The sequence below is a fragment of the Hipposideros armiger genome, unplaced genomic scaffold, assembly GCF_001890085.2.
Source record: "Hipposideros armiger isolate ML-2016 unplaced genomic scaffold, ASM189008v1 scaffold_70, whole genome shotgun sequence".
Taxonomy (NCBI): Eukaryota; Metazoa; Chordata; class Mammalia; order Chiroptera; family Hipposideridae; genus Hipposideros; species Hipposideros armiger.
The window spans coordinates 661,404-673,084 of NW_017731420.1; the positions used below are offsets into that span (position 1 = coordinate 661,404).

General features: G+C 39.1%; 1 protein-coding gene across 1 annotated transcript in view; it reads left to right on the top strand.

Moving 5' to 3' along the window:
* The window catches only part of LAPTM4B (lysosomal protein transmembrane 4 beta), a gene marked incomplete at its 5' end in the record, with an annotated part of 95,499 nt that overhangs the window by 55,746 nt on the left and 28,072 nt on the right, over positions 1 to 11,681 (top strand). Inside the window, 1 exon segment of the mRNA XM_019642524.1 lies at positions 2,065 to 2,160. Coding sequence (XP_019498069.1) covers positions 2,065 to 2,160 — 96 coding nt within the window.

Below are 11,681 nucleotides of genomic sequence, written 5' to 3' on the forward strand. Positions count from 1 at the left end.
AGGGCAGTGTCACTGGCCCTCATATGTGGGATCCGAACCGGGGCCTTCTGGCATCCCAAGCCAGTTCCTAACCAACGCGCCACTCCGCTGGCCCAAGACTTCTTGTTTTAAATAATCTGTTCACTGCTAAAATAATGGTTGACTAATCTTTTATAGCACATAAGTAATATGTTCATACATTCCTTTTTGTATTGAAATGCTCATAAAGTCTGAGCATTTATCAGTAGCATTGTTGGGTAAACTGAAGATTTGAGTAAATTGAATCTATTTGAGTACATTGTTCAAGAAATATGCCCTTTCTGTCCCTCTCTTTCTCATTGTTAATGGTTTCAGATTATTGTGGTATAGGAAACATTTTGAACAATGGCATTATTCATTTTCATCTTAATATCATCACAGAAAATTTAAATGTAAGAAGTAATCGCCAACTATGAATGCAGCTTAAGACAGCAGTCTGAGTACAATATGACAGAATATTTTACCTCACTCTCCTGTAAGATGTTGACAAGTACCCCTTTGTCCTTAATATCTTCTTTTTATAGACCAACTTTATTGAGATATAATTCAATATCATAAAATCCACCCATTGAAGCTATACAATTCAGTGGTTTGTAGTATATTCACAGAGTTGGGTAATTACAGCTTTGTTGTTACACAATGTAATTTTAGAATATTTTTGTCATATGCTGTTCACCCTTATCCCACCCCATACTCCTGGCAACCACTAATCTACCGTATTTCCCCATGTATAAGATGCACCCGTTTTCTAAAAAGTGGGTGCGTCTTATACAGTGGTTGTAGTTTTGGTGTGGTTTTTTTGTTTTGTTTTGTTTTTTTTACTTGCATTTCCTACTTTTTTCGGGCTTGTTTTTGTGCTCATACAACCACTGTATAAGACACACCCAGTTTTTAGAGCCCAAATTTTTCAAAAAAGGGTGTGTCTTATACATGAGGAAATACAGTACTTCTTGTCTATAGATTTGCCTGTTCTGCATATTTCATATAAATAGAAGCATACAATATGTGGTGCTTTGTGACTGGCTTAGAATATTTTTAAGGTTCATCCATATTATATGTAGCATATAACAATTTCCTTTTTATTTCTGAATATTCCATTGTATGAATATAACACATTTTGTCTATCCATTCATCAGTTGATGGCCATTTGGATTCTTCCACTTTTTGGCTACTATAGCTAATGCTGCTGGGCACATTTGTGTACAAGCTTTTGTGTGGACATACGTTTTCATTTTTTCTTGGGTGTATACCTAGGAATGGAATTGCAGCATCATATGGTAACTGTTTAACCTTTTGAGGAACTGCCAGACTGTTTCCCGAAGCAGCCATACCATTTTACAGTCCCACCAGCAATGTATGAGGGTTCCAATTTCTCCACCTCTTTACATATTTTTAATAAAAGAATTTTAAAGCTACAGGGATTTTGAAATTATTTAGTTCTAATTTAATTGCAGACGATTGAAATGAAAGTGTCAAGAGTTCATAGTTCAAACATTTCTCATGAACTCAGGCTTTATTTTTAGCATGTCTTTATTCTGGACATGAATTTTAAGTATCTTTGGCTATTTCATTTTGAAAATGGGAATGTTTCAGTGAATTTTATTGATTGTTTAGCAAATTTTTGTATGTTGTAGACCTTTTGAAAAATATTGATTTGATAATAAAATCATAGATAATCATGTAGAATAAAAACCCCAAAGACACAGTTAAAATGTGGTGAGAAATGGGTTGTTTTGTGAATTTGGGGGCAATAAATGTTTTTGGTGATTGCCCCTTCCAATTTGCTTTTCTTAGAAATTTCTGGTTCTGCTCTCAGCCCCTCCGCTCCCCAAAACGTGGTATGATGGAATAAGCCTAGAGTAGCACCCTGTGCAAGAAAGTTACTGTACCCAATATTTGTAATTTTAAAGGCTTTTTGGTTTAGTAGAGTCAATATGTATGTTTATAATTTATGTAAATGAAAGTTTTGTAATATGGCTTTGTCTGGTGATATTTAAAATTGTCCAGAGTTTGAAAATTAAAGCTCTAATCACTACTCACTTTCAGGGTTACTTGATTAGCTGTGTTTGGAACTGCTACCGATACATCAATGGCAGGAACTCCTCCGATGTCCTGGTTTATGTTACCAGCAATGACACTACGGTAGGTGTGATGTTACTTATCATAGAGGTCTCTCTGCAGCTGCTATGTGATGGCTTGTAAATGTTTCTAGTGTTTGCTACGTTTTAACTGTTGAAACATACTCATGAGCTGTTTAGTCGCCAGAGGATGCATAGTTGAATTAAATGTTACATTTTCCTTAAAGCATATTAAAATCCAGATGGCTCAACTTCTGGTTTATTTTAAAAACTATTACAGATATGTAATACATGTAGCATCTCCGTATTTATGTATCTTAGACCTGAATTATTAAACCATTGTGTATAATTCTAGATATCAATTAGGTATAGTATGACTATGCTTTCTCACTTAACATGTGAAATTCAACTTAGAAATGTGATATTGTAGCTCAAGAAATAAAAATGGCAGAGGTTACTATGTCTTTAAAACTTGCCCTGCATATGAAAACCTGAGCAAAGAATTTAGATGATCTCTGTTCTGCTACTAGTTGTTCATACTTAATATTTTAAAACCTATTAAATATAATTTTGGAAAGCATGCCTTTATTGGAAGAGGCCTGGAAATCATTTGTACTTTATGTAAGTCATTTTAAACTGCCTGGCTCATGGTAAGATAAAAGTAAGTCCTCTGTGTGTCCATCACTTTTGTATTCAGCACCGTGCCTGACACATGGCTCCGTACAGGTAAGTATTCAAGGAGTGACTAATGGAAAGGGTGGTGATCGATGACAGGAACCTGTGGGGTGGGCGAATGAATAAAAATTGAGCGGGATAGAATGATGAGGACAAATGCAGGGTAAATATACATGGTATGTGAAGCCTAAACTAGAACAGTTTTATATTTTGCTTTGTTTTTTAAGTTCTGGCGAGTTGCTCACTCTATGACTTTACTGAAATAATTTCACCTGTCCTTGCTTTTACTTCCCTGTGTATAAAATGGGAATAAAACAATTTTATACTTTGTATTGAATATATAGTCGCAAGCTGGTATTACTGAGAACTCTGTGGGATTTCTGAGAGAAAAGAAAGCATGTTATACATGAATCGTTGTCCTAAGTACTCACCATACACTTGTGGAGTTGAATCAGATATGCATGAGCTGTGTTTTAACAAGAAACTTGGCCCTGATCAGATGAACGAAACCCAGCAACCCAGGTGCTGAGGGGCCTCCTCGGGGTCTGCAGAGTCCTCTGCACATATTACAGTAAACACATGTTCTATTCCACTCTGTTAAGAATTTCTCTTGGGTCAGGATGTCTCTTTAAAGAAATAGCTGTTCAAAATGATTGTAATTTTGATAAAATTACTGGCTTAAAGAATTTTTTCCTTCTGAGTTCCTGGGTATTTAGTTATCTTTAAGTTTCTTTTTTTTCTCAGAGTACATTTATTGTCCTGCTACGCTAATGAAGTCTAAACAAAGTTTGAGATTTTTGAGTTTGAGGAACCAATGAAGTTGATAAACATGCAAGATATATCAGAACCTTATCCCAAATACAAGGGGGTGTAGAACTTACAAAGCTGCAGTTTTTTGAGTATCACATAAAAGATAATGTCCATATTGCGTGTGTTTGTTTCGATATACTTTTGGTGGTGGTTTTTGTTTTTCAGTACTTTCTTAAGGGTTATGTATTCTTATTTTATTTATTTTTATAAGATTTTATTGGGGAATTGGGGAAGAGAAACAGTATTGGGGAATAGCCAAGTTGTTGTCCTTCAGTCTTAGTTGTGGAGGGCGCAGCTAGCTCAGCTCCAAGTCCAGTCGCCATCTGGCCGCCTGTTGGCAGCTCACAGCTGCTCAGCTCAAGGTGCAGTGTTCAGTCTCAGTTGTGGGTGAGCATAGCCCACCATCCCATGCAGGAGTCATCTGGCAACCTTGTTGTTAGGAGCACGTGCTCTCACCAGCTGAGCCATCCTGCCTCCTGTTGGCAGCTCAGCTCGAGCACAGCTCACTGGCCCATATGGGAATTGAACCAGCGACCCTGTTGTTCAGAGCCCGCATTCTTAGCCAACTGAGTGACTCAGCCAGCCATGTGTATTTTTAATAGAAGCAAAGAGGAAGGGCTAAAAAGATACCCATTGTAGGATATAGCTCAACTCAAAGGATATTCTGAAATTTCTAGAAACTGAGGTGCTTAGAGAATTTAAGAACCATGACTAAGTCCCTAAAATGTATCCAACTAGCTTTTTAGAGGAAGCTTTTGTTTTTCTCCCTTTTTAAAGATTCAAAATTAGATATGAAGTAACAGGTAAGTTAGGCTAACATAAACTCAAAATAATAATTTTTAATGGGACATCCCCAGCTCTTCGAATAAATGGATCTCTTTTCTTCAGAGAGGCTTCCAGCTTGGCAGTAATTTGTAGTAACTAGAATTTGGGACCCTGGAATAGTGCCAACTGTGGTTGTTTCCTGGTGTGTTGACATAAGATGCTGGAGAATTGCTTGATGGTGATTGTTGGTCAGTATCTCCTCAGTCATTCTGTATCACTTGCCATTTTTAAGATAAGGAAACTGAGTTGCTGCTGATAATCTGATAATGTTAGTATGTTCTTCAAAGTTCCCTAGTGAGTCTTGTTTTTTTTATTTTTTTTATTTAAGAATGGTATTCCTGGGAAATGGAGATTTCATTTCTCATAACTCAGTTGCATTTATCACTGCAAAATACAGAGATAGATTACCACCTGAAATCTCAGCTTTCTGATAGTATTTGAAAACGTATTAAAAATATATAATGGTAGTGTGGGTATTTTTCTTTTAAGGATTGAAAACGTATTAAAAATATATAATGGTAGTGTGGGTATTTTTCTTTTAAGGATCTTTATTATATATAAAATCTTTAGTATCATAAAATAGCCAGTAAGTGCTCAGATTTCCAATTGTCTCATAAATCTGTATCATAATTTTTCTAGCAGTTTATTTGAAACAGGATCTGTACGTCAATATGTATTTTAAGTCTCTAAAATTTTTTGTTGAAACTATTGGGTTGTTGGAAAAGTCATGATGCATGTTTACAACGAAAAACATAGGAAAAAAAGTCATGACTTTTCCGACAACCCAATAGTTTTGTTACCAGAGAGGGGGCCCTTCTGTCGAAATGCCTGGACTTGGCTTCCACACCAGGGGTCAAACCTGGGCCGTGGAGCCGGGAGTGGGGTACTGGGAAACTTAGCTGCTACGTTGCTGGGGTTGGTTGGGCCCTCCTTGGCGCGGCGTCCAGGTTCTTGGCATCTCGAGCAGGAATTGACGGAGACACAGAGGTAAAGTGGTGAAAAAAGTTTATTGGAAGAGACAGTACACTCCAAAGAATTAGGAGCGGGCCGAGCACAAAGAAAGCAGCTCAAGTCCTTTTGTTAGAAGAAAAATTACACTCCAAAGACTTTGGAGCAGACCCTGAGCAAAGGCGAGGCCTCAAAGGGCTCAAGGCTCCAGACTCCAGGTGGCATTATTGGGAGAAAAAGTATACTCCAAAAGGTTTGGAGCGGGCCCCGAGCAAAAGCAAGGCTCGAAAGGTGGCCAAGGGCTCAAAGGGCATTGGCTCAGGGGAGTTTGGGGGTTTTATCTTTTTTTCTCTGGAATGAGCTGTTCCTCCCCAGGCACGGGGGGCCATTACCCAACCCTCTTAGACTGTGCATGTCCCTTCCCAGAGTTCAGTCTGTTATAATGATATTAATAAACTACTGGGCATATGCATGATATTACAATGATAGTATAATGAGGCTAGGGCGAGATGGAGGTCGTGGTGGCCTCTACCAGTGGCTAATGCTTAGGGTACATAAGGGAAGAATTTGGGAGGTCTCCAGGCAGTGCTCCCCATAGATTGTGTCCTATGTGAAGGAATACAGAGACCCAACTACCTGTCTCTAACTGCCTGCCTTGTTTTCCCTGAGAGATGTGATCCCCACAAATCTCTGTGGGGAGCTGAGGGATAGGAGGTCTCTTTTTCTGTATCTGCTTCAAGTTGAGAAGGGTGTAGAGCTGTCCCTACCTATTGGGGATTTGTGAAACTCTCGCCCTATCTGATCGTAAATAATAAAAAGGGGATCTCTTCTTCCTTGGTTGGGGTGCACTGGGAGCCTCCCTGGGACGTAACTTGTATCCCGACAGCCCCTAAATGAGGAGAAACAAGACATTAGTTAATAAATTAAAAGCACTGGCTCCAGGGATGGGACTCAAAGCCCATTTATCTTAACTTGAGGTGACATTTGTTCACCCAGGGGTTAGGTCTGGACTGGCATGGAGGAGTGTTAAAACCCATTTGGTCTCTGGGATGGCGTTTATTTATCCAAGAATTAGGTCTGGAATGGCTTGGGGAATATTGGGCTACAATGATTATAGCTCACAGGATTTTAAGTAGTTATTGAGCAGGAGTGAGAAACATTTTATGATTTAGGCTAGGAGCAATCTTTAGGATTTAGAAACTGATTAGAAAAGTGATTAAGACCAGGGACTAAGGAGCTAAGAAACTAGGGAAAAGGAGACTTAAAATTTCTATATTGAGGGGACTTAAAATTCCTATTGTGAGGGGGCTTAAGACTTCTATAGTGAGGGAGCTCTCCCATATCAGTTTGTCCCACAGACTAGATTTTTCTAAATGTATACATAGAGTGTAGTCCTCTGTATTCCCAGTAAATTAGATCTAGAGACTTTTAATATTCATATTCCCATATTCCTATTTTCCAGATTACATCTAGTTGATTATTTGTTCTTCCATCAGGATGCAGATAATATGCGTGTGATTTTTACCTCTCAGGGATGTCAGCGACCAATGCTACCTAATGCCTCGTAGATTCATTGATTCTGTAGGAATTACAATATAGTGACATTCTATCATTCCTTTTTTATTTATTAGCTATAATATTTCTATAAAGAGAAGCTTCCCCTGCTGTACTGTTTGGTTACCCAGCAGCACTCATGACATGGATAAATGTACTTGGTTTTGTTCTCTTTGTTTATCAGTTTTCAAAATGACAAGTCAGTCCATCATTCTCTAGTGGTTAACAGTGAGGTGTTTTTTTTGGTTTTGGGGGCGTTTTTTAAGTAATAAATAAACTCATGAAAAGAGGCCTATTTTCTGAGGCAGTCCAGCTGAAAATAACAATTTTATCAGTAAGCCTAAATAAAACTTACCTATTATTCCAATATCTATTTTGAAACTTCCAGAGAAAAAAGCTTTCTCTAAAAAACTAGTACATTATAGTTAATATCCTTATTAATGTTCAAATTATACCAACTTTGGCCAGTTGGAGCCTCTTCAAGTTTGTGCCTGGATCTTTTGACACAACCTGGCAGTCTTATTGATAGCTGCTTTGCTGTTTGGTATGACAAGGTGTTCTAGCCTCATCTTGTACTTACCTGAAATCAGCCATTTCTCCATTTCTCCAAGGAGCCCTGCTTCATTTTGGTGGAGACCATAATTTGGATTTCTAGCGCTGAAGAACAGATTTTTTTCCTCTTTTTTTTTTTTAGCAAGGCTCTCCACGTGTAAAGACTATTTTAACTACAACTATAGCAGCTAATGTTAGCATTCTAACTTAAAAATTGAAATATACTGGAGCCTCATTCTGAGGCTCAAAATGGGGGTTGGAATGATCTAGTTCTGTCATTTTCCCTGGTGTCCATAGCTATATTTAGATGCTCATAGTGTGTAATAATATACGTTTATCTTTTGTTCATGTCTTTTTTGGAATTTACATGGACATAATAACATGTCCTGTCTTTCACTTCCTATTGAGTATTAGGCCAGATGGCTTTTCTCCCAGGCTGAATAGTCTCAGGGTGACCTCTGTGGGAAGATACTGGGGCTCTTGTTGATAGAAAATAAATGTGCTTTGCTTTCTTCTCTAAAACAGTACACATATTATTAGCCAGACATGTACTTTCCCAAATATTACTCAGGGAGGACAGATAAGAGTTACTAGACATTGGAGATCATTCTGGTGATTAATCTCTCCAGTTCCCCAACCAAATCAAAACAAAAACCTTTGAAAGAAATGCCTAAGGCAGCAAGGTCATAAACTCTGTTAGTTCTTAATGCCTTAGGGTCTTGGTATTTTTTTTTCATGCCACCCTTAGGCCAAAAGAAGTACCTAATTATTCATTTCATTAAGTAGTCAGGTCCAGATAAGAATAGTACCTAGTATAGTATCTAACAGATGTTGCTGTGTTTTCCTTGAAACTTTAAAATATCCCAAGGTACTTCTTCAAACGACCACAGCACATGGTTTTGTACTTTAGGGAGATGCAACCTTCCTTTAGAGCATTGTTGTAGAATTCACATTCTGGATACATGTTAATAATACCATATTCTCTCTATATCCATAAAAAAGTTGGTCTTGTTACCATGCAAAAGGTCCAGCTGCTCACCCCACAAAAGCCAAATCTCAAAGAGGTGAGGTTGGTGGAAAGAAAAGTAGGTTTTATTCCAAAATGCCAGCCAGTTTAAGAGAAGACGGTGGACTCCCCATCACAAAGACTGCCTTGCTCTCAATATTGCCAAAAGGATTTATAGACACGCCAGGAGGGGCAAAACAAAGGAGGGAGAAGTTGGCTAGGCAACTTCTGGAAAAGGTGCTTCCTAGCAGGCAATTCTGCCCCAGGGTCAGGAATGAACCCCATACAGATGCAAAACACCCCTCCTGCGATACCCAGCCAGGTGTGCCACAGGGTCTGAAGTAAACAGAACCACTGAAACTGCTATGCATAGTAAATGCACTGTTAACAGAGTCAGCAATGTTTGGGGGGAGGAGAGGGAAGCAAAGAAAGGAAAGGAAAAAAAACTTTCAAAAAGTCTGAAGCCAAATCATATTACATCAGAGGTTTAAATTTCAAAAATAGAAGATATAGGGTCGCCATTACAATCTTAAGAGGAAAACCATATTAAAATAGTAACCATGTACACTATAGAAACAGATTTCTTTCACATTAAAATTTATGCAAATTAAGACTAAAAGCTATTTTAATCTATGCAGTCTCGTTTTTTTTGCTCTAATACCAGTGAAGATTTGAGCCGTAGTAGTAGCCAGTATTTTGTTAAATCCAACAGGGAACCTGATTCCCTTGGAATTGGGGCATTTTAAAAGCAGTGTGATTAATATTTAGTGAAAGTGGTGTCTGAAATTATGATTCCAGATAAAAGAATCATAGTCTTGGTTAATGTAGGAAAATTCCCAACTGTTTAGGAGTAATAGGAAAATTTTAAACTTAATGGAGTCTGTTATGCATGTCATATTGGATGAGCTAATCATGGTGAACATTATATTCTACACAGGCTTATTGTTTTGACTTCAAAAAGTATTTTGCTATGTGGAACCTTCTTTTGAGTCTGACTGCTTGAAAAAGTTAAAAAGTCGGTGACCTCGTGAAGGCCTGATTATCTCCCCAGCAGCCATTTCCCAATAGATGCTCTCTGTGGGACCTGAGATTAATTAAGGCTGACCTTGGGCTGTCAAAAGCCACAAAACAAATTCTCAGTCCACTAAGAGGGCTTGGGGGTGGGGTGGGATTTAGTAGTACTCTCAATGACTTTATGCACAAATACCTTGTGCAGTTTTTTTCCCCTTCTGTTGCTTTAAAAGAAGCAGGTTATCTATTACTTCCTTAGGTATAGACTGCATATGGTTAGAAACCATATGCAGTTTTTGACTGTGTAACATGAGTTTTATTTTATTTTTTCTCCCCACTATAGAGAGACCAAAAGGGAGGGAATTAACTAAATTGACAGTTAGTTCAAGAGCGATTTTTAGTTAGACATAAGTAATTCCTTCATACCTGAGAAACTAGACAGTTACCAAGATGAATGTACTCATATAATCATCACGCTGCAGATTCTTCAGAAAAGTTCTGGCTTTCTGACATGGCGTGAGGAGGGCTTTGCTTGAAAGGCTAGTTTCTAAACTGGCTCTTTTCTTAACACCTATTTCAGTCCTGAATCTTTCAGATTCATGTACACTAAACATACCTCACAGACAAAACCCAAATATCTTCATATGTGCACACTTATGGTATACTTCTCTGTCAGGTATACTTCTCAGTTGGCTCTAGAAAAGTATTGTGTGGCGTGGCATGGAATTAGCCCCTGGTCATTCACACAAGACTCGATAAAGTGGGAGAGTGCAGTAAGGTTTTATTAAAGTTAGGGCACAGAGATAATGCCCATGGCAGTGTCCAAAGATGATGACTGCTGCGGGTAGTAAGGAGAGAAACGCCAGCAGTGGGGCGGGGGGTGCCGGGATCGTGGTCTGGGAGCACCAAAGAATGGAGACATGACCAGAGGTAAAGTTTGTAGAGGATAGTTTATTAGAGCAGAAAGCAACAGCTTTCAAAACGAGAGGGGGTCCTGACTGGTGCCCCCTAGTTAGAGCAAAGGATTTGTTTTTACACCTGGGAGAAGAGCTGGCTGGTGTCTTTTGGTACTATTAGGTCTTCAGAAAAGTCATGATGCATGTTTGCAACAGATGGCACTAGCCCATTTTTGGAAGTACTAGTGTTGCGGGGAACCCAGACAGATATAGGACACCAAGGCGTGGGAAGCAACTTTTACTAATGCCAGCACTGGCTCAGCAGATTCACATACAGAGGCTGAGCCCCGACCTGGGGGGGACTCGGGGCTATATACCCTGAGGTTTCCGGGTTAGCAGCTAAGGTTCCTTATTAGGACATGCAGCCTTGTGCCAGTTCCTGACTGGCTCCCAGGTGAGGGAGGAATTCGGAAATGTTAAACCCATAAGTCTTGCTGACTATACAGTCCAGGAATGTCTTTGTCTGAAGCCCGCGCAAAATCCTTAGCGACCACATGGTCTGGGAAGGCCTTTGTCTAGGGCCCATTGCCACACTAGAGTCGTTCACGTCAATGTTATTGCTATGTAATTGGACCGCTGACAGTTCTAGCTTCATTCAAAAAATTGAACGATTTGGTTGCGTTTTGGAGATTTTACAAGTTGAAGATGGAAGACCAAGCTGCATTTTTGCCATATTTTACTGTTTGGCTTCCATAAAGGGAGGAATGCTCATCAAGCTTGTGAAAAGTTGCATCAAGTTTATGGTGACAATGCTCTACAAGAACGTCAGTGCCAACGATGGTTCACAAAATTCCATGCTGGTGATTTTTATCTCAACGACGCTTCTCTGTCAGGGAGGCCCACCGAGGTTGATGACGACAAAATAAAGGCATTGATCGAGTCAAACCCATGTTACATGACACGAGAGATTGCAGAATCATTGAATATATATTATTCAAGCATTCACGACCACCTGAAGAAGCTGGGATAGACGTAAGCAGGCTCGATATTTGGGTTCCACATGAACTCGAAGTTCATTTGATGGTGCATATAAACATCTGCAATATGCTCATTAAACGTGAGGAAAACGATCCTTTTTTGAAGCGACTAATAACTGGTGATGAGAAGTGGATTGTTGACAACAATGTGGTGTGCAAACGGTCTTGGTCCCGCCTCAAACGACATCGAAAGCAGACATTCATCAGAGGAAGGGTATGCTCTCAGTGTGGTGGGATTTTAAAGGTGTCGTGTTTTTCGAGCTCCTACCAA